Source organism: Crocodylus siamensis, chromosome 6 (assembly GCF_052110815.1).
Source record: "Crocodylus siamensis isolate JL-2025a chromosome 6, ASM5211081v1, whole genome shotgun sequence".
Taxonomy (NCBI): Eukaryota; Metazoa; Chordata; order Crocodylia; family Crocodylidae; genus Crocodylus; species Crocodylus siamensis.
The window spans coordinates 48,537,304-48,561,182 of record NC_143400.1 but is presented as its reverse complement, the minus strand read 5'-3'; the positions used below and the strand labels follow the sequence as shown (position 1 = coordinate 48,561,182).

The 23,879-nt window shown below is 40.3% G+C and overlaps 2 protein-coding genes across 2 annotated transcripts; one reads left to right on the top strand and one right to left on the bottom strand.

The window, feature by feature from the left end:
* The first annotated feature begins 12,284 nt into the window (after positions 1-12,284).
* On the top strand, positions 12,285-13,229 carry LOC149862747 (olfactory receptor 10A7-like). The gene has a single exon (XM_090054086.1). The coding sequence runs from the start codon at positions 12,285-12,287 to the stop codon at positions 13,227-13,229; it is 945 nt and encodes a 314-aa protein (XP_089910212.1).
* Positions 13,230-15,100: 1,871 nt separating this feature from the next.
* Positions 15,101-21,549, bottom strand: LOC149862746 (olfactory receptor 6M1-like). Its single transcript, XM_090054085.1, has 3 exons — positions 20,602-21,549; positions 17,154-17,179; positions 15,101-15,164 (listed from the first exon to the last, which is right to left on the bottom strand). Exons 1-3 carry the CDS (start codon positions 21,526-21,528, stop codon positions 15,101-15,103), a joined length of 1,017 nt encoding a protein of 338 aa, XP_089910211.1. The 5' UTR covers positions 21,529-21,549.
* Positions 21,550-23,879: the final 2,330 nt, after the last annotated feature.

Genomic DNA, 23,879 nt, shown 5'->3' with positions numbered 1-23,879 from the left:
GTGACACTGTGTGTATTAAAGCGCAGCAAGGTGAAAGCTGAAGGGATGGTGGCCCTTGCTGCAGCCATGAAGCCTGCCAGCTGTCATGGAGATTGGTGCAGGGCTTCTGGGTTCTGAGGCCCTGCACCTCTAGCTGCTGGAGGGCAAAACTCATGCCATGTGTGCTGGTGCAACTGACTGACTGTCTCTGGGACATGTCCGCAGCTGGAGGTGCTGTTTCCCCCAAACCCCTACACTGATCTTCTTGAAACTTGGCAGGATTTTTGGTGTCACCAGGAGTTACCACCCCTGAAGTTTTGACCCCTCTGTGTTGTAACACATAGATGTGACATAAGTTTTGCTTTCAAGAATTTGGGGTACAGTTCCTCCCAAACCCCTGCACTGATCTTCTTGAAACTTGGCAGACTTTATGCTCTCAGCAGGGGCTACCAATTCTGCAAGTTTAATCCAAATCAGACAAAAAAAACAAAGTTATAGATATTTCATTGTTTCCCCATTACACCCTATGGATGGATCTCCGAGGTGGCTCCAAAGCTTCGGAGCTGCTTCAGTTGGATCAAAGCAAAAACCCGGTCTGGAGCTCTGGATCAGATCACTGACATTCGAAGCGGCTGGATCCGAAGCTGGATCAGATCGCTGCCGACTCACACAGGCCTACTCAAGACACCCTCAAGATATCCCTTAGAAACTGCATGCTCTCAGCTTTCACTCATTTTTTTTCAGCATAGAAATGAGTAGAGCAATTCTGCTGCTGCAGACAACTCAGGAGGACTTAGATTCCAGAATATTTTTGACACTATGGATTCCCATTGAAAATCTTTAGCTTTATTGTGTAAACCATGGGTAGGTGTGCAAACATGGAGCACCATCCTGTGACATCCTCAAGAGAACCTTGTGACACCCTTTTAGAGAACCAGCACTTCTAAATTATTATGGACTTCAAGGGTGTTTTAAATAATGACAATAAATAAAGCTACAGTTTTGAAAGCTATCTTTATATAATATTTAAAATTAAGACCCATTTAATTTTACCAGTCATTCAAATTTCACTATATGTAGTTTTGAAATAATTTCAGTCTCTATAGAGATAGGTTTAAAGTGCTAGTTTGAAGTTAGGCAGATGGCAGGACAAGAGTAGCATCTCAAAAAGCCAATTGGTTCATAGAAGAATGTGATTTTGTAGGAATGAGCCTACTTTGACAGATACTTGGAAAGGATTTCTTTGAAGAAAAGATTTTAAACAGAGACAAATTTAAGTAAAAAGGAAATGGGCAGAAGTGGGACACTGCTGAGACAGGCAAAATGGGGGTTGAGAACGCCAATAGGGATAAATCAAGCAAATGAACACATTGAGGGAGACAGAAGTAAAAAGCTAGTCCAGGTAATGGGAAAAGATCCATAATTTCTGCTGAGACTATATTTAACATAATCCAGTCTGTGTGTTTCTTGTTCTGCAATTTGGTAGCAACAGACTATTTAACTCTGATTCACACGAAGTCATAGTAATCAGGACTGGATATGGGATAAGTTCCCTCCTGTGCCCCCTCATGAATACAGAAGACATCATCAGTGGACGAAGCCACATAGACTATAACATCTGGGGTTCATACACCTGCTCCTAAACCAACATCACATATACCATCAACATCAGAAAGAAGATTTAATTCAGTGTACCAGAGGAGAGGAACAGGCACCGCTAATCCCAAGAGTCTTTTAAATGTCAGAGGAAAATACATTTTGTGTAAAATATGCAATTATGATGCCAAAAAAAGTGTTTTAAAGGGGAAACAGAATTTCCTTTCCAACCTAACCTGGGGAAAAATTCCTAAACCATGGCATCCTCCACCCTTCTCCCCCCGCCCCAATATTTTCTATTAACTGAACTTCATCTCTACCCAAAATGATGAAATCATCAATGCTTTTCCAAACTTGTAGTATAACCAGTTGATACTTTTATCCCTCACAAGTTGGTATGCCCTTTTTTCACAGACTGCTTTAGTGAAGTCACTATTGCCCTTATATTATACGCATAAAGAGATGGACAAAGAAGTGCTTGGCCTGAACTGTTTGCTTTAGGGCCACGTGAAAATGAAGAGCAGTATCAAGTATGGAACACAGAAAGAGGATCAAAAGAGAAAATAGAGGGAAAAGAGGCAGCAGAGATACAAACTTTAAAATTTTTCCTATACAACTAAATACGATAAATTTTCTTTTTTAGAAATTGATTTTCCAACACTCAAACTATGTGCTGAAAGGTGTTATTTGATAACTATTTTTATTTAAAATAGAGAAAAGTTATGAATTTAATTTACAAAATCAAAAAGGTAAAAAGTGTAATTTATGATTCAAAATGCCTTTTTCCATTTTGCAGGCAAGGTTCTTTGAGTAGATGTGATATCGTTTATTAGACTAACTGAGTAGTTGGGGAAAAGTTCTAAGCAAGCTTTTGAGTGCAGTTGCTCTTCTTCAGGCATAGGAAGTCTGCTGTTCTAAGACTCCAAGGAATGACAGAAGCTAAAAGCATTTTCAATTTTAGCACACTAGGAAAACAAATTTTAAAATTGGCAAATATAAGTGGATGGCTTGAAATTGCTGAGAAACACCATCATGTTGATTGACATTCATTTTTTATTTGATTTTTTCATTCTAATAGGTTACAAAAAAAGTTCATAATACTGAAAAAGAACAAACACAAAATAAAACAAATCATTAATTACTTCAACTTACTACTGCCCAGTGCCTGTACCCAGGCTGTCCATTATCAGTGTTGCTATTCCAGGGTAAGCTACAAGCTTTTCTTTCTGAAGTCACACTGGAATGATCCAGAGTAGCTGATCTATTCCTACTTCATTCACTCTCTAATTTCTTCCTGTTTTCTGTTCATCCTAAACAACTAGCATGCCCCCACATAATACTGCTTACTAACCTCCCATATGAGGATGTTCCCTTTTCCGTCTCTGAAGGAAACATCATAAATTAGGCAACAGTATTTAATATGCGCCTAATTTTCCTTAGAGATTTCAGTTGCCAAGTGTCAGGATGCAACACAATAAGGAAACACTAAGACGCATTAGAAAACTAAAACATAAGCACCTTTTGTAACAAAGTTGAAAGGAAAAATACACTATCTAATCAAAGTAAATTTAGAAGTGAAACAGCAAATAGATCCACAAGTGATAAAAATTGTTCCTTCTACATTCAAATCCATCAACAAGGTCCCAAGTTTATGGTGTGCACAGCTGGTGTATACTGATGCTGCTTTATTTGAGTAAGCAAACAAGATAACCTATTGCAACAATTGTCACTGCTACCAAATCAATGGAGCTGGATCTTCACTTGGCAGATAATAGGATCAGTGCAGATATGTTGTTATACAATGAATTGATGATCTGGTACTCAGTAACAAAGACAGAGTGTTAGAAAGGTCTCCTTGAAAGAGTATACTGTTACAGTGTTTTTTACTCATTTTTCATATTGCATGTACTCTCCAAAATAGCAGGTGTCTATATTTTTATTTTTTACTGGCTAATCTTATACTTTCTCTGTTGGAAAAATTCCTCAACATGCTGCTTTTCATATGATAAAGGTCAATAAAGCAAGTTTCAATTGTTTCTCAAAATGTTTTTGAGAAAAAGAAAGAAAAAGCAGGACTTTTTCAATTCAGAAAGCCCCTTTTCAGTTTACATGTTTGAATAAAATTTTGGTATGATTTTTGTTTCCCCCAAAATGAAATTAAAAGCTTTATTTAATTTAAAAATAGAAATGTGGGAGTTCCTTCCACTAGTTCATTTATTTCTACTTTCCCTTTTATTTCTATTTTTTAATTAGAAAAGAGGCATGAAAGTTTTATAAAGTTCAGAAACAGAGAAAAGATAGCACTTCTTAAGTCTCACTTATTCACCAGATCAATATTTGGGCAGATACAAATTTTAAGAGAAGAGAACTTGGAAACTGGAGAACCTATTTGTTCTAGAGGTGGCACCCTGGGCAAATAAGAAATCAGTTGACTGGGAAATTTGCTTACTGGAGAGCTGGACGGGGAGCTGGCCATGTGAGGAAAGAGACAGACCAAACATCTGACCTGTTAAATGATTCAGTGCACCTAGAAGCACATTGAATAAGTGGGCCAAGCATTCAGGGATAGAGCAGGTTTGCCACAAAGTGCGGAACCAGGGAACCTAACTGTGGATGTAGCCATTCAGATAGCTGTAGAGTCCAATGAACTAAAGAACAAGTTAGTTCAGGAATTGGCCAACCAATTCCATCCCCAGGCCCTGGGAAATGGATAGCCCATCTTCTTGCCAGGTAGTGTGCTTCATAAGCAAGAGGAGACAGTTGTCTGCCAAAGATTACGGATGGCCACCATGAACAGGCTCCGTCTACCAAGTGGTCTGAATACGGATCAGGAAAGCTCTGCAGCCAACCAGTAGGACCAAAATAATAACCCTTTACCTGATTCTTCTCCAGGTAATTTTCCCCCTGAATAAATATTTTCAAAAGAGTCATATTTTGTTCAATTCAAAGTCACTCTTTTTTTTGACAAAATATCAAATACAGGTTTCCCTCGCCAACCACTGGGGTTAGGTTCCTGAAAGTACTTGTGGTTGTCAAAACCATGATTGGCAAGATAAAAGGCATATGGGAAAAATGGCAGGTGGCAGGCTGATGCATGGCCATGGAAAACTGTGTTTACTCAAAACTGTATACTGTGGTAGCCAAAATGGTATATAGAAAATTAAGTGTGGATACTCAAAACAATGGTTGGCAAAACAGTGGTTGGTGAGAGAAACCTATATGAATATTTTTAAATTAAACTATTAATGTAAATACGTTTACATAAGAAAATTGGAAATTTGGTCTTCTCTCTTTCCTTCATTCATATTTATTTTCTGTTTAATTTTTCTTAGTAGGAAGGAGAAGGGAATAGTCCATAAAGCTTAAAATTGGAGAAAAGAAAGATGAAGAAGAAGGCAGGGTAGATTTGCACATTTTAAAATAACCAAAGTAGAAATGTATTAACTTTTTCCATCCTTACACATATTACTTTGTGTAATGTCTCTTAGGTGCCTTTGGAAGCCCCACACTTAGTTATTTGGGGGAACTTGATATTTGTAAGCACCATTATTGCCATCTTGACATCTCTGTTTCTCAGACTATAAATGATAAGGTTTAACATGGGGGTAAAGATAATGTAGAAAAGGGAGATCACCTTGTTCTGTTCAGGGGAGCAGAAGGAGCCAGGCTGCATGTACATGAAAAGAGCACTACCATAGAACAAAGCCACAATTAGTAGGTGCGAAAAGCCAGTGGAGAAGACTTCCTGTCTGCCCCAGAAGAGCTGATCTTAAAAATGGTAGCCAGGATGTACATGTAGGAAACAAAAATGAAAGCAATAGAAGCCAAAAGAATAAAGAGACACCCCACTTGCGTGAGTAGTTCAATCAGTTGTCTATCAGAACAAGCCAGCCTCAACACAGCAGGCATCTCACAGAAGTGGTTTATCACACTGAAGCCAAAGTATGGCAGTCTCCATGTCAGGACATTAAATGGTACTGGCACTACCCCATGAGACCACTGCTAGTATGACACATGTCCTTTGGCTCATAAACACTCTGTAATTCAGTGGGAGACAGATAGCCACATATTGGTCATAGGCCATGACTACCAGGAAGAGGTATTCTGTGGCTGCTAGGAACACAAGCAGGAACATCTGGACTGTGCATCCAGCCAGTGAAGTAGTCCTTTTGTTAGATTGGAAATTGGACAGCAACTGGAATATGGTGATCAAAGAATAACATATATCGAAGAGAGAGAGATGGTTGAGGAAGAATTACATCCAGGCAGAGGATCCAGGCAGATAAGGGAAAATATGATCAGGTTTCCCAGCAGGGTTATAACATATATGATGGAGAAGACACCAAGGAGAAACAACTGCATTTCTAGACCATTCAAGAGGCGCCTGAGGATGAATTCTGTCACAAGAGTCTGTTTGTTCATTTCCATTCCCATCCATGATTCTTTTTCTAAGAAGGAAAAAAAAAGTAGCATGGAATAGAGTAAAAGTCATAGCAACCAATATAGCCAGCTAACAAAATAATTAACAGCATTGGGAGCTAAGAAATCCAGTTTCCATATATGATACTACCTTGAATAAGTCACCTGAGCTGAGATTTTGGGAGCTGATGTAAAACACGTGGTCTGAAATATTTTGAGAACCTCTTATTCAACAAAATTAAATGGAACTACAATTCCTACCACCCTTCAGCACCCATAGAAACTCTTTACCTAAATATATTGTGTGGTTTTCCTACATCTGTGATTCCAGAGAAGATACAGCTCATAAGACTTCTTACATAAGGGAGAAAAATACAAAAATAAACAAAAAAGGAAAAATACAACTTTTGTATTAAAATAAATTAAGGTGGGTGAAATATAGATTTCCACAAGAACTAGTGAGGCGCAATAACTCCTAATTATGCAAGTGTTTTTATCATTCTGGTTACCTGTTTCTTCATGGAAAACTGAAAATACTTTTGAGAAACAGGCTTGCTTTGGAATTAAGTAAAAAACAAGTTTTCCCACCAAAAATGTTAAAAGTTAAAATAATGTTTTCAACCCATCCTACAGAGGATTTCTCTTGCCATGTATTCTGATTAAAAAGACTTGTTCAGAGTGGTTGCATCTATGGCCAGCCTACCATAATTATGAGACAACCTTCTGCAGGGCATTCTCCATTTTCACAGGCTACCTATACTCCCCTCCCATCCCCAACAACTTTGAAGTAGGTGTGGAGAAAAACAGAATTTGGTTCCTCAGACCCACTATTTCTGGCAGGCATTTGGATTTCAGTGAAACTGAAAAGGAAGCAGCAAGAGATAGATATTGCATATTAGGGGATGCTTACTGCTAGTGAGCATCCCTAGCTTAGGCTAGCCTAAGCTAGGGATGCTTAGGCTTTCAAGACCAAATTCAAAGGCCTAACTAAGCCTCGATGCCCTTTGGGACTAGCTATTTTCTGTAGGAATGATAATCTCTGGGTTGTATAAAACTTACTTTTGATGGCATTGAAAGATGCTATCACCTGATTTTCAAAGATCTACATTTTCACAAAATTTTGGTGAAGTCAGTGAAGATTTATGATTGACCAACATACCTGGATCCAGTAGAGTAACTAAGAGTGGACAGGAGGCACATCTGCTCTGTGTGCAAAGTAAGAAGCAGCACTGGAATTTCTCACCACCATTGTGGAGTCCCTGCACTAGTAGCAAGTTCATCCCCTTTCATGCAGGAATTTCTAAATAGTCCACAGTTGCTGTTGCTTTAAGTGCAACAGCTGGGGTTAGTGGACCATGAGGATGTGTGTGACAACAGCAGCTCAGTCAGAGACTGTTTAAAAGTTCCCAGAATAGGTAAGCTACAGGGGTGCTCTTGCTACAAGAGCACAAGAGCCCTGCATCTACTGGTTCACAAGAGAGTGCACTTGGCATTAATATTTATTTACTATTGTAGTGGTGACATTTCTGACCCCTTGGAAACAAGAGCCTATGCTGGAACCCAAGCCCCAGCCTCAACCCCAAAATCTATGGAAGTATCTGTCTTGCTGAGTCATAAATGTTCTTCCTTTTTTGCCAACTTTTTTTTACCAAATATCTCCCTTGCTGTTGGACCCCTGCTCCCAATTACATACACTTTCCCATTGTTCTTTATACACCCAAACTTACCTTGAACTTAAAGCAATTATTCTTGCTTAGTGTAATAAGGCCAGGTCACAACCATGGACTCAGCTGGTCCCAATCAGAAGATATGGGGAAATCAACCCCTAAGACAGCATGTAAGCATTAGAGGTGTGCAAAATGGGCCATATTTGATTTGGATTTGGCCTGAATTGGGGACAGTGATTTGATTTGTTGATTGGGATTACTGCCTCTGATTCGATTCAGCCAAATCCTGATCTGAATATTCGATGTTGATTTGGAGAATCAGTGATTTAGCCACAGACACAGCTTTAAATATTTTTTCTACATACCTCAAGGTACTAGGCATGTCTCATGAACACTGCGATGGAGCATCTCACAGAAGTGCAGGAGGGCCCGTGTGTTCGGCAGCAAACCCAGAAATGGACTGGAAGTACTTGCTTTGCCACTGCTGTCATTCAACATAACCAGGGGACACCACTCTACTGTTCAGTTCTCCTTTCAGAAGCAACCTAAAAAGTATTTCAGCTTTTTAAAATCTAACAGACAGGGGCTGCAACCTGACCCACTACCTGTCCGAGGATTTCAGCTCTTTAGAAACATGTTGCCTTACTGAAGTTTATGGAAATACAGCTAAATGCATTTCAGTACTGTTAAAATAGCTATGTACTATGTCCTAAATGTTTTATTCATCTAGGCCTTTCATAATTCCCAGCCTTCTTTTTCATCACCCCAGCTTTGTGGAATCAAGGAGAACTCTAATACCTTAGTTTATCCATGCCTGAAATAGTCTACTTTGTTGCACTAAAGGTCATTTATTCTAATAAGACTTTGCAAAGGGGCTCCAAAGTGGGAGCAGATAAATTATATTTATAATCATTTTCAGGATCTTTTAACTTGGCAGAATGGTACAAATATATACCAGTCCCAATAGTTTAACAGCTAGGAAATTCATTTGGCCTCAATATACTGAAAGTTAATGACTTACATGCTTCATTGATTGGGGGCCCAGCTCTATATGTTGATTCTGCTGCTGAAGTAACCAATGAAATAATGAGACTTCTCATAATCTCAGTGGAAGTATGGCCCAGGGACCATGTCCCAAGGTGGGACTTCACAATTTATTCAATGGCTTCAACTAAAAATGCAGACAACTCCTTTGGAGTCATTCTGGAGTTAGACACACTTTTTTAGAGAGGTAAGTGCAAATGGATATCATGAAGTCTTATGAATGTCTAACCAGCTCTCACTCCTTGATTCACAATATGTCCTTTTAGGAACTAATCTGCCACTTTGAAGGGAAGGGAAGCCTTGGTAGCCAATAGCAAGTATCTAAACTGGGAAACCTCAAAGAGGTAAAGTGAGGCATCTTTTAAATGATCAGGATAAAAAACACAAAACAAAATATGTATTCTGTATGAGTTGGGGGGAGGATAAAAAACTAAGTTCTTAATTATAATTGGCTGGAAACTGGAGATATCAAGTAATGTAGGTGATTCCTTTGCCTGTTTTTTAATCTAAATTTGGAATTCTTTTACTAGTTTAGTGTATATTGACACCCTGATATGTACTTGAGTAATGGAGATAATATGCCCTTTCTGGTCACTATACAGGAAGTCAGACAGACAGATTTCAGGACTGGAACTGTTTTTGGACAGACACATAACATTCTCAGGAATGTGTTTACCTTTTTTTTAGATGAACATCAGTGTTAAAATTAGGTCACACTTGTGACTTTCTGTCTCCCTGTCTATTCATACATTCATCTATGTATTTGCATGAAGTGTCTAAATGAAATTGAAATTCACAAAGGTTTCGGTGCCTAACTCTCTTAGCCTTCTTCTGACTATTCCAGTTTAGATGCCATTTAAGTTGTTTAAATTTTGGCAGTACTCTGTAAAATTCACATAAATGTGCCACTTTTGTTTGTTAGAATATTTGTTGAACTGTTATTGAAAGTGAACATAAAATGTCCTAGTTTGTGTACTGTATGAAATGTACAGCTTCAAAGATGAAAGTAGTTGAAGTGAGCTTTTCAATGAACTACTGTGAACTTTGGATCTAGCTTCAAATGAGCTGATCTTTTCCCCCTGTATAATAAGGAATCTGGACTGTCAATATTGAAATCAAGTGGGCCTATGCCAAAATAAATTAGAAAAAAGTCAGGACCAATATTATACACGGACTTTATTTTGACTGTCTCCCATGACGACTCTTATTAGGTGAAATTCTACTTTCTCTCACATTTAGCTACTAATTCATGGAAACTTCAGTACATCCAACTACATTCCAGAAGGGGTTTTCAAACTATGGGTTGCAGTTGGTCCACAAGACTATGGTGAGTGGTATACAGTTGATCTGAACTTTGTTTGTGTAAATGTTGAGAGATTTTCACAGTTGATAGTGGGCCATTAGTTTAAAATGTTTGTAACCATTGACCTGCAGTGCCAATAAGGGTAGAATGTAGCCACATATCTGTAATGGAAACATCCTAATGTGTCCCCATTCACAATGGCTAGGAGAAATTTTGCTTGTTTAACTCAAATGTATCTAGCTTGAACAGTTTGCAGGTACTAAGACTAAAATTTCCAAGAAAGCCTAAAAGATTCAGATATCCAACTGTCTTTGAGTCAGAAACTGAAATTTCTAAGGCTTCTTTAGAAAATGTTTATTTAAATTTGTTGACAAGCAGTTCACTTATTAATTTAAAGTTACCCAAAAAAATTTTAGTGCAAAAACATTTTTGGAGAAACAGGACTGCAGCTTCAATGGGTAGATATTTCAGTGTTAGGAGAAGTCTGATTTTGATCCCACGGGGTCTCGCTATTGATTTCAGTAAACTAATGAGAGAGAATATTCCCAAGCAGTGTCACTAAATTCATTCAGTGGTCTGATACTTCTGATATCTCCAGTATTTATAACAGAGGTTGAATTGAAGAAGTGTCATAAAGGCTCATGACTTCAATGAAGGTAACCTTAATCTTACACTACCAAGCATATCAAGGGTTCCGGCACAAATTTATATTAATGTATGTCTCCACTATCTCCAGTAAAGCTATACTTAATTTATACTGATGCACCCTAATTTTGCTTCCGTTATCCAAAAGAATTATAACAAAGGGAAAAATATAAAATATAAACATAGAATACAGAGAATTTAAACCCAAATAAGCTTATTGCCATGTCTTCTGCCTTTTTTTCTCCTCACCTGGACCCTACTGTTACCTTTTCCCCCACTCCCATTTCCACTCCATTGCATCTGATACACAGCCTCTGAAACTGACCATCCTTTAAAATACAAATGGATAATTTGTAGGCGGTAGAAACAGAGCCCTCCAGAGAAGACTAAAAATCCAGAATATGAACAGCTTGCTTGAAAGTGTTACAGGGATAGTCAAGATTTCAAATTTCATGCTTAAGACAGGGCTTTTCTCCCTTTGAGGAAAGACTAGTATCACATTTAAACTGTCGAGCTTTGATGTAGATTATGGGTTCTAAAAACTACAATGATGTAAACAAAAAATAAAAAAGCCAAATTTTCAAATAAATATGTGTAATGTTGTAAGCAAACCAAGAATCATATAAATAGCATAAAGGAGATAAGATTACATTTTACATAAAACTATGCTTCTATTAATATCAGCAATATGTTTTTGTCTTTGTTTTTTAAACTTCAGGATTTTGGATGGTATCTTCATGACAACTACACTGCTAAACTAAGGGAAAGAATTAATCCTCTCTGCTAACATTTCATCCATTCTTTTTTCTACAACTGGACAAAAGAGATCCTGAATGTCTCTCTTCCAAAGGGAAATAATTAAGACACTAGAAACCAGTCCCTTGAACTTAATTAATCGATAATCAAAATGGGAATAATATGTGTTTATTAAATACTTATCTATAATTATATTGTATATTTAGTTTTGCAGTGGTACATCTATACACTGTTGTGATTGCCATCCTATTAAAAGACGTGGAGGCAACTAAATAAGGAGTTGGGTATCGCACAGGAATAGAGAGAAAAAGATTGGCAGGTATTACCTACCTATGGCTTCTATGGAACTTTTCCTTAATAATTACCTCAATCAAAATTAATACAGAAAACCCAGCTTATTGATATGCATTCTTAGCACATACAGTTTACATTATATTTTGTAACTTGTGACATAAGTTTTGTGCCTTATTACATACATCTAAGTGTATTATAACTCTCACATCTTACAACACTCAGACATACTAATCTGTTTTATAGATTATTACATCTGCTTTATTGCACAGTAGAATTCATGATAGACTGATTACTTCTGGCACAGCATAATAAGCCTTAAAATATTTTGTTTCAGAGGAAGTAAAATTTGAGAACCTGGGTTCAACAGTGGGAATGTTTCCCATACAGCTGTAAATAGATTTTTCCAGCATCTACTCGCTTAATGGATTTCTGATCTAAAAATAGTCCAGGACCTTTCATGTTTTGAAACCATGTAGCTTGTGGTAGGTGCCTAATACAGAACCATATTAGATAGACAGGCAGACAGATAGATGCATAGATACGGGCTTGTGCTATGACTTCAGGTGAACTGTTCTGAGACAATGACTTGTGAGAATGGTACCCAAGTGACTGACTTCATCCTTGTTGGCTTCTCCACCCTCCCAAAGATGCAAGTTGCCCTTTTTTTGGTATTCCTCAGCATCTACACCATAACTCTGTTGGGGAACATCATTATTGTCATTCTTATCACAGTTGAGGTTGCCCTTGACACCCCCATGTACTTCTTCATCCGTAATCTGTCAGTTATTGAGACAGGCTTCACCTTGGTTATGGTGCCCAAGATGCTTGTTAATCTCCTATCTAGAAACAAAAACATCTCCTTTGTGGGCTGCAGCAGCCAGATGTATTTCTTCTTCTTTTTTGGCAGCACTGAGTGTTTCTTGCTCTCCTTGATGGCCTATGACCGCTTTGTGGCCATCTGCAACCCACTGCGCTACAGTATAATCATGAACAGGAAGGTCTGTTTTTGGATGGCTGCTGGGTCCTGGATTGCTGGCATACCTGTTTCTATGCTTCAGACAGCCTGGATGTTCACTTTGCCTTTCTGTGGCCCCAATGAAATCAACCATTTCTTCTGTGATGGTCCTCCAGTGCTGAAACTAGTGACTGGGGACACCTCTATGTATGAGATGCAGGCACTTATGTCCACCCTCTTTTTCATCATGTTTCCCTTCTGCCTGATCCTGGTGTCCTACATCCACATCATCAACACCATCCTCAGGATGACATCAGCAGAGGGCAGGAGAAAAGCCTTCTCCACATGCTCCTCTCACCTCACTGTGGTAACATTGTTCTATGGCACAGCCAGTTTGAACTACTTCCGGCCCAAGTCCAGCAATTCACCAGAGAGCAAGAAACTGGTGTCACTGTCTTACACAGTTATCACCCCTATGTTAAATCCCATAATATACAGTCTGAGGAACAATGAGGTGAAAGGGGCCCTGAAAAGAACATTTTGCAGAGGAAGGTCATTCCAGAAGGGCTAAGGATTAGGTCTTGAATCACTGCTGCTATGAGTATGACTCCATTACATCATCACTTGCTAGTTTACACCATACTCCAGGATAAGTGAGAAGAAAACAGGTCCTGTTGGCTTCACCAGAGTTAATATTATTTTACACAAGGTTGGGTTCAGGCCCTTTATACAAACACACTATAATGAATTTTAAATAGGGTATCAGTTTGAGTTTTCTATGAGGTGGAGTTACCACAACTATGTATTTTAAAGCACGAATTAAAGTCTGTGGGTGTTAGAAGTAAGCAGGCTTCCAGGATCCTATAGCAACTCAAAGCTAAGCTCAGATAAGATTCTGATTCAAAAGGTAGAATTAGAAAATCAGGTGAAAGCTGAATCTACAGATGGGAAAAATCAATAATTCAGGTTGGATTAGAACCCACTGGGTTCAGTACAGCTATGACCAATATAAACCAGCTAAAAATTGTACATATTGATTGTGAGGGAGATATAGCTGGTTTACTGTTATTGGCCTCCAACCTTTGAGTAAAGATACTTAATTCCATATCTCACAGATCTGTTGTGATAATTCATTATTTAATGTTTATTAAGGGTTTTTTCATAGGGTGGTCCTAGCTATTGTTATCATATATATTCACACACTGATTTTCCTTAGGTCAGATGTTTGATCTATGACTTGTGTTTTTTCTCATGTCATTTAGAGAGGACTAAGGGACCAGTAAATAAGAGTTTTGTAGTTTGCATTATTGGGTTATTGGTTTGGTGGTGCTTCCCAGTACTGGAGCCCTAATTCAATACAATTTGAGCAATTTTTTTCCCTGTTTTCTTCCTCTTGCTGATATAATTTTTGAGGAAATAGTTTCATTTTTTTCTGCTTAATTTCTGGCAAAGGTTTACAGAGCAGGAAAGATGGACTCATGGTAAAATAATTAATGTTTACATATCATCTGATAGTTGGAAGCATTATTCTTTAGCTATCACCAATTTTTATAAGATCTATCAAGATGACAGGAGGGACTGGAGACAAAGATCCTTCTTACCTATGCAGCCTCATTTCAATATATAGTGAACACAATATATATTAATAGTCTGAAAACATTATAGTCTCTGACTGTTTCAGAGGCCTTGAGGAGGATGTCTTCCTGAAGTGAGGTGAAGAGAAGGTATACACTGGGGTTATGGAAGAGGCCTTCCATAGTGTAGTTAACGACCCATCTTCGTCCTGTGCACGATGGAAGAAATTTTCACGGTATGTTAATATGCTTCAGTGAACAAGGAAAAGACCACCAGTGACTGCAAATAGACTGGGCTTTTTACTGAACTGTAGACTAGGGCAAATAATGAAAGACAAATAAACAAAGAAACAAATGCTATGTCAACATGAAAATCTAAAGAGTTTAATTTTTAGAACATCCAAAGTCATCCCACATATCTGAAATAAATTATTTTTAGGTTTCCCATATTGAAATTAAATGTTATTACAGTGTTCATATTTCTTAACTTATTCATTGTCAGTTAAAATTTCCCAAATTCAGACCAATTTTGCAAATATATTTGGTGGTGCCTAAATTCTATTCTTTGTGAATGTGCTGTACACCAGAAACAAACATATGTATTTATTCAATGCTCCTATGCTAGAGTGATTCTGAGCTTTCCATAAAGTTTAAGGTCTTTCACTGGAAGGCCTGACATATAAATCCATAGTAGAAATCTACAGACATGACAGTTGAATTTTGATGTACAGTTTGCCACACTATAGCCTAAAATTAGTTAACACTATTTACGACAGTATTGAAGTGGTTAGCTGTGTGTGTCCATTCATAATACATGATAACATAGGCTGTTGCCTTAAAGTTTATATCTTTCTGAACCACATAGTTTCTAGGGGTACATCGCAATGAGTGCACACATGGCTATTTCCAGGTTCCCAAAATCTAAGGCAATCCTGTGAAGAAGATAGCACAGGTCTTGTACACTTGGGGCACATCCACATGTGCCTCTTGTAGCATCACAAACTTGTTTGGGACTCTGCAAGAGGCATGTGTAGGAATGAGAAAATGTTCCCTGCACTGCAAATTTGCAGTGCTGGGACAAAATTAGACTTCTGGATATCTAGGGGTCAAAAAAAAACAGCAGACAAAAAAATGTGGGCCAGGGCATGGTCCCCAAAGGTGCCCTGAGACAACCGGAGGCTGGGTCCTCCACAGAGATGTTCTGCCTGCCAGAGTGTATCTATAGTTGGCCCTCGCCCTGGTGCTGAAGCCAGGTGGCCCTCACCCAGGCTCCAGTGCCAGTAAGTAAGGAGTTGGGGGGGGGCTGGAGGAGGGGGAAGGGGGCCATGGGGGACCCAGCCCCCCAGATCCCTGCCCCATGCCCCAAGCCACCCCCAATCCCTCCCCCATCCATTCCCACCCCCTGCCCTGCCCTCAAGCCTCCCACCTGAGGCCCCCTAATCCTTGCCTTGCCTGGCCTCATCCCCCTGAGCCCCCCCCAATCCCTGCCCCACCCAGTCCCTGTCAGCCCCCAGAGCTCCCCAATGGCTGCCCCACCTGGCCCCATGCCCCACCTGCCAGCTGAGCCCCCCCATCACTGCCCTCCCACCCCAGCAAGAAAAGAAAAACAACTCCCCCCGGCACTCACCAGCAATACCAGCTGCTCTTGGGGGTCACTGAGTATCCCCCCACACAGTGCAGGGCTGGGTGACAGCCCTGGTGGCCCCAGCCTGGGCTCTGCTGCACTCCAGTACCCCCCAGTGCCCCGTGTTGCCTCGGGGGGCTTTTCCAGGCCCTGGAGCCCCCAAAGCCTCTGCTCCTGAGGTAAGTAGAGGTTTTATTTTATTTTAAATTTCCAGAGGCTGGTGTGGGGGGGGGGCAGCCATTGGGGGGTGGGGGTGGAAGCAGGGGCTAGGGCTAGGTGGGGCAGTCATTGCGGTGTTTGGGGGAGTGGCAGGGTTGGGCAGGGTGGCGCAGCCATCAGGGGAGGCTGCAGGAGCTGGCAGGTGCTGGGACTGGGGAAGCAAATGGGGGTAGGGCAGGCAGGCCCTGCAGCAGCCATAGCCCCTCTGGGGGCCATTTGGCCCCTGTGGGGGGGTATAGCCCTTGTTGGGGGGGTGCTGCAAACCTGAGAAGGATATGTATCCCCTGTGGGGGGGCTGTAGCCCCTGTGGGGGGCTGCTGTTTCCTCTGTTAGGGACTGTAGACCCTGAGAAGGGACTGTAACCCCTGTGGGGGTTGTAGCCCCTATGGGGGCCAGCAAAACATATAGATATTTAGAATTCACTTTATTATGATGATAGAGACACTGATAGGCTTCTGAATCAGTTTAACACTGTAGATAAAGCAATAAAATATTGCCCAAGTGATGACTGTCTCTCACTCTCTCTATACATAGTGGTCTTTTTTTTTAATTGTGGAGGAACATGGATATTGGGGTACTTAACAGTGTGACTTTGGGATTTTTTTTTATCAGGGATTTTTCAGTTTTCAAATAGGGAACGCCAGAATTCCTGTTAGGGAGGCCAGTGACAGAACCCTGCCTGCTCAGAGCTGGCACCTTGAACCCAGCTGGAGGTGGCTGACCTCCTGGCCATTTGGGGCCAGGGGGAAATACTTTGACAGTTCAGAGAAAAAGGAGGCCACCATACCTGGAACATCTTCGGGGAGATAGTTGCCCAGATGGTTGGGCAGGGACACACATGGCAGTAGTGCCACACAGAGGCCAACCCTGCAGCCACAGTCCAATGGCAGGTGGCCCAGAGGGGCAGATGCCCGGCTGGCTGTGCAGTTCCCATCTGGGTCTGGCAGGTGCACAGCAGGTCACAGCCAAGCAGCAGCCCCCACTGCCAGACTGCTGCAGTGGGTAAAGGGTGCAGGTAACCCTCAGGGCTGCTTCAGCAGTCCAGCTGGCACAAGGGGTAGTGTCCCCAGGTACCAACTTGCTGGGCCCAAGAAGTTCCTGAGAGTGAGTAGCTCTGAGCTACTTTCCAGGGCAGCTTTTTGTATTGATGGGGCTAGGACAGGGCAGCTTTTTATACTGCTGGGGACAGCACAGGTGCTGGCCCAGAGCTCTAGTGCCCTCTGGCTGCAGATCTGGGAGGAGCCAGGCAGAGTTATTTTGCCTCAAGTGCCACAATTTGCCGCACACCAAAGTGCATGTCTGGGCCCATGTGCTGAGGCCAAACGCTCCGACTCAAATTTGCATCACTTCTATTTGAGCTGCTGCAAGCACACATGCCTGCATATGTGGACATGCCCTTGGATTCCTGGATTCCCTCTTCAGTGATGGGCCCTCAACACAGGCTGTCATAAGGTCAGAGATGTGGGGACCACAGGGTCCCTTCCTGGCTTTTAACTAAAGTGATCAAAACTAAAATGGGTTGCCAACTGGCTGGAGGGCCACACCCAGAGGGTGGTAATGGATGGGTCATTTTTGACCTGGAGGGATGTGGGCAGTGGGGTTCCCCAGGGCTCGGTCCTCAGGCCCGCACTGTTCAACATCTTCATCAGTGACTCGGATGAGGGGGTAAAAAGCACCCTGTTCAAATTTGCTGATGACACTAAGAAGTCAGGAGAAGTGGGCACACTAGAAGGGAGGAACATGCTACAATCAGACCTAGATAGGTTACAAGGTTGGGCGGATGAGAACAGGATGGGTTTCAACACTGACATGTGCAAGGTGCTGCACCTGGGGAGGAAGAACTAGCACCATACCTACAGGCTGGGGAACTCCCTTTGTGTCAGTGCAGAGGCAGAAAAGGATCTTGGAGTCATCATTGGTGCCAAGGTGAACATGGGCCGGCAGTGTGGGGACGTGGTCAGGAAGGCCAACTGCACCTTGTCATGCATCCACAGATGCATCTCAAGCAGGTCCAGGGAGGTAATACTCCCCCTCTATGCAGCACTGATCAGGCCGCAGCTGGAGTACTGCGTCCAGTTCTGGGCACCGTGCTTCAAGAGGGATGTCGACAGCATGGAGAGGGTCCTGAGGCGGGCCACTCGAATGATCAGGGGGCAGCAGGGCAGGCCCTACAAGGAGAGGCTACGGGACCTGAACCTGTTCAGCCTCCAAAAGAGAAGGCTGAGGGGGGATCTAGTGGCCTGTTACAAACTAGTCAGGGGGGATCAGCAGGCATTGGGTGAGTCCCTGTTCCCCCGAGCACTGCCAGGAGTGACCAGGAATAATGGTCACAAGCTGGCAAAGGGTAAATTCAGATTAGACATCAGGAAGCGCTACTTCACTGTCAGGTTGGCTAGGATCTGGAACCAACTTCCAAGTGAAGTAGTGCTGCCTCCTACCCTGGAGGACTTTAAGACAAGGCTTGACAATCACCTTGCTGGGGTCGTTTGACCTCAGTACTGTTTCCTGCCATGGCAGAGGGTCGGACTTGATGATTTGCTCAGGTCCCTTCTGACCCTACTAACTATGAAACTATGAAAATGACTGAACAAATTCGCATTTCCTTTTGAACTTCATTGACTGACACTTTTCAATCTAGCACTACTCCTACCTCTATTAAAAAGGTTCATGAAACATGTAACTCTTGGGTGTACTTGCTCAGCTGTGAATTAACATAACAGTCTGTAATGATCATAACTGACTTGAAGCTGCATCACTGAATCCTCACAAAAATATATGGAAGTTTTTTCCCTTATCCCTTTGTATTTTAAAATCATATTGCCTTTCTTAGGTAAGGTTGTTGATAGCAACTAGTCTTTCCATCTGTCTCCTCATGTACTGTGGCAGCAATCTTTTCACTAGGTGTATATCAGATATGAGCCTAACCTAGTTTGGATTCAGACTTTACAAACTAAATATCTACTAGAATGCATGCTGTGCAAGAGGAGCAATGGTGTTTTTTCTCCCCACTGTAGATATAGAAACTAGTTACCACAAAAGCTCTGTTTAGCAATTGCAGTTAATTGATAACCAGAACACATAACTGATTCAGGCACTGAAATATACAAGAATATTAATGATATAGTCTACCAAAAACTTTCAGAAGATTCTCAGTATTATTTTATAGGACCTGAACAAATGGAAAACATTAACAATATCTTTATGGGGGTATGTTAATATTTGAAAAATGAATGAATTGCCTTTTCTAAATTAGCGATTGCATAATCTACTGGTTATAATCAACCCAATCCTATTTTGATAAAATCAACCAAAAGATTATCAGGTTTCTGTGGAGAGAGTAAAAATCCATGGTAAAAATCATATTTTACAGCTGTAACTGCTTTGAAAGCTTTCAAGCAAGTTGGAAAGGTTTTGTTTTAGGATATTTTAGTAACTAAATTCTTTTTTTTTTATTAAATGCACATTTATCTTTTCCTCCTGTATCTCTCATTCTTCCCTTCCTTCTTTTTCCCCCTTTATAACTTATTATTTGTGATAGACATTTATGTGTTTCAGATTGATGTATATGTAACTTATATATGTGTATTTTGATTTTTTGTGCACCAATAAAAAACAATAAAAAAGAAAAATACCCAAACTGCATACAGGATTATGGTCCATCATCTGAAGGATGATATTATATGGGATTTGAATGGGAGAGCCATTTTCAAATATTTTGGATTTAAATAAGCTGATGTGTGCCAGGATGCAGTGGCAAACTGGTGAAAGCATCTTGATTGGGTTCTGCAGATACAAATTTCAGCCTTGCTCTGAACTAATAATGTTTGATCCCAAATGACCAAGCTGCAAATGGATACCTGAATATTCCAGATGTGGAGTCAAAAGTGATTGTATGTGAGTTTAGTCACATCACTCCTTTGTGAGCATGCCTTAACCAGCTAGCCCAAAGGTCCCAGAAACTCAGATAGGCTTTTGACTGAGTTTGATGTGTGATGGTGGGATTGTAAGCAGACAGGGGGACAAACCCATCCCTGGCTCACTGATATCTAAGAAACTTCCTCAGTCAAGGGAAACATAATCCAGGTTATGTGTCTTGACAGAATTTTCAGCAGGCTAATTCCAGGGATAATCATTGGGAAGAAAACCATCACTTAGCAGAGAATTGCACAAACAAGGCTATTACTGTATCTTGTCATCTTACGTCTGCAAATATAATTTGGTTGTCTCTAAATTTTCATCCTAAGCTTATTGTGGTGAGCCTACACACAGAAGCTGATGAGTTAGATACATTGCTGAATTTACAAAACTGGCTTTCCTAGCTCAGGTAGCTTTACTTCCTGTTTTGAGATCCTTAGCTTCTAATGTGACTTTCATGCAAGGTTTCCCTGAAGGACTCCCACTTTTCCAGATAACTTTCCAATCTGATTTTAAATGCTTTCTCTTATATGTAGAGTCCCCATGTCTAAACTCAGAAATTACTTGGGCCATTCAAATTCTTTCCCATGAGTCCATCTCTTAAGGAGAATTTTTGTTAAGGCCTTTTTCATATCCTGATTCCTTAAACTGTAAATCATTGGATTTAATGTTGGAGTGACCACACTATACACAATAGCTACAATTTTGTTCATGTTGAAGGAAGACCGTGTTGTTGGACTGACATACATGAAAATCACTGTCCCATAATAGAGTGAAACCACAGTTAGGTGGGAGGCACAAGTGGAGAAGGCTTTATGCCGGCCTTCAGCAGAAGGAATTCTTAAAATGGTGATGACAATATACAGGTAGGAGACTACAGTAGACAAGAACGTGCCTAGAATAACCAGGGCAGAAAGCAGGAATATCACCTTCTGTGTTATAGAAGTGTCCACACATGCCAGCTTGAGCAATGGTGGGATATCACAAAAGAAATGGTTAACTATATTGGGGCCACAAAATGGCAAACTAATCACCAGAACGGCAGCCACCAAAGGAGCCATGCAACCACCTATCCCAGACCCAATAATCAGTAGCACACAGACCTTTTGGTTCATGATGACTGAGTACCTGAGGGGGTAACATATGGCTATGTATCGGTCATAGGCCATCACTGCAAGGAGGAAACACTCAGCAGTACCAAGGAAGAAAAAGAAATAAGATTGCAACAAACAGCCAGCAAAGGGTATCGTTCTGACTCCTGTAAGGAGGATAGACAGTAGCTTAGGGACAGTGACTGTGGTATATCCCACATCCAGGAAAGAGAGGTTTCCCAGAAAGAAGTACATTGGGGTATGTAGCTGTGTGTCCATTTTAAGAGTCATAATTATAATGATATTTCCTGTGATGGAGAGGAGGTACATGGATAAGAAAAGGATGAAGAGTGAGACCTCTACATCTCGTGTGCTGGGAAACCCCACAATAACGAATTCTGTTACTGAGTTATCATTTCTCAGATCTCCAGATGAGCCTTCTATCATCTATAGAAAAAAAGAGACCAACAATAAGCAGAAACATAATATTTTTAAAAAAATACTTCTGAGTGTATAACAGTTGCATTTGCTTCTTGGGCAAAAGGAAGACAGAAACTGAGAACAAATTATCATTATGCTGTAGCCTAGTGATTAGTGCACTGAGCTAACAGGAGGCATCCTGCAGCTCAGCTCCTGCTAAGAGTCCTCTTCTACAAAATAATTGTTAGATAGAACTAATAAATAATCCTGGATGCAGGGGCTGGAACTTGGGAGTCCCCTTATTAGTTGACTCAGCTAAACCCTGGTCTGCAATGTCATGCTGCTTCTTCCCCTCCCCTCTCCCAATGACCCAGTTGACCCAATGAACCTTGATTTCCCCCTTTCCCCCTGAATACTGGCACAACTTCAACAAGAAAAATGGGAATAGGGCATGCTTCTAGGATAGAGTATGCTTCTGGGAGGTGTTAGTTTTTGCTTTGAATTCCTCCAAGCAAAGGAAGGAATTAACCCCAGATCACCAGCATAGCAACAGTGCTGTAATCTCTAGCCCACTTCTGCAATGTCTTTTAGACCTGGGTTTAATTTTTTAAAGAAAACTATAACTGCCCACCACTACCACCAGCACCGCTTCCTTCTTCTGGGTATACAAATATTTGAATATTTGGTTTCTGCTCCTAAAATGGTATACACTTTTTTATCCAATGACAATTTGATGCATTATGCATTCCCACGCACTGGTGTTTAACTTACACTAAAGACAAAGCTCTTGTCTCTCAATAAGATACACTGCTTCAGATAGCCAACTACCATCTAAATGAGCTTCAAGTTGAATTGAACTGAATCCTCCCATGCCATAACTGCAAGAAAGGGCAAACTATGCCTATCCCTGGAATGAACATGATTAGATTTTTTTTGATTGAGATGCCTGCTATTTGGGCTAGGAACGATGTAAAACTTAGATAGATTGAGCAGCAACAATAGAATCTAAACTTCTTTCTCTGAATTCTAATTCTAACCTCTAATTCAAGTCCTTAATATGAAATCAAATATTTCTATTTTACCCCTATTTATTTTATCAACTTCAACATTGCTAAAATAGGGCAGAAAAAAAGATACATTAGACTATTTACTATTTAAACTAAAATACAGTAAGTGACTATCATTTTGTCTCCTGGTATGATTAACATTGCTTAGATACCACTTCCCCCACCCATAGACAAAAAGCACAAACAAAACCCGTACACACAAAGTTTATACTAACTTACTTGCAATGATTAGACACAAACACCTATACAGTACCTGCACAAACATACAAAAGCTCAAGCAAATTAACACACACCTAGACACATATACATATATAGATATCAATACAATGTTAACTACACAACATATGTTTGAATACATGTTACTCAACACATGTCCAAATATACAAGAAGTGGAGCACAGTGGAACTCAACAAATGTACATACACCCCTCCTGATGGCAAATTCCCATGAAAAAACTATGGAACGAATAGCTATATGAATTCAGAGTTACTCAGTGTCCTAAAAATTATGTATATAAATTTATAATAAAAAGATGCACACAGGCAGAGGCACACATGAACCTTAAAAACACATAAACACCACATGAACATTTAAAAATCACACATACATATTTATGCAAATATACACATGAATCTACAATCTTAAACACAGTCTCTTATTAGTTTTTCAGTACAATTGTAAGATAAATGTTTTTAACGTCACTACATAAATTTTGATTATTAATAATTTTTCTTGAAAATTAAGGAAAAAATAGGCATCCAAACTTCTGCAGTTCCTTTGGAAAAAAATGTGCTAATTAACTGTGAGAAATTTTACCAGTTTCATTTGTGAAAATTAAAAGTTATAAAGGAAAATAATTTTCCTGAGCTAGGATACAGATCAAACATAATTGAAAGGAATGAGGGAGAAATGTTCCTTTTTCACTAGAAAAATGTAACTTCTATACTTCTCTGTGAATCCTGATGTATTGGCCTCCAAAAGTACTCTGAAACCAGTCCATTAGAACTCAGTAGACATGCTGGTCATTCTTTCTTCTTCTTTCAAAACTGCCAATCCAAAGCAACAAAAAATATCTAAGAACATCAAAAGTAGAGGATGGACAGGAACTGGCAACCAAATATAATTTGTGTTTCCTGGCCTTTTATCCCTATTAATGACTTCTAAAATAATAGAATGTTTTTCATATTACAACAACGTTTTCTAAACTTTGGGAATTCTCAGGTTTTTTTTTTTTACCTTTAGAGCTTGCAGGGATGGGTTCTGTAGCAATGCAACAGAAGAATCACTCTATGTGGCTCTCCCTTCCAAGAA

Excerpts from the sequence above, each read along its gene's own strand:
- LOC149862747 (XM_090054086.1), top strand. The coding sequence starts at position 12,285 with ATGACTTGTGAGAATGGTACCCAAGTGACTGACTTCATCCTTGTTGGC.
- LOC149862746 (XM_090054085.1), bottom strand. The coding sequence starts at position 21,528 with ATGATAGAAGGCTCATCTGGAGATCTGAGAAATGATAACTCAGTAACA. Across the intron at positions 17,180-20,601 it reads TGAAAAAGGCCTTAACAAAA|TCTCAGGAACTTCTTGGGCC; the intron begins ATTCTCCTTAAG and ends AGAGCTACTCAC. Across the intron at positions 15,165-17,153 it reads GAACTTCTTGGGCCCAGCAA|GATTGCCTTAGATTTTGGGA; the intron begins GTTGGTACCTGG and ends TCTTCTTCACAG.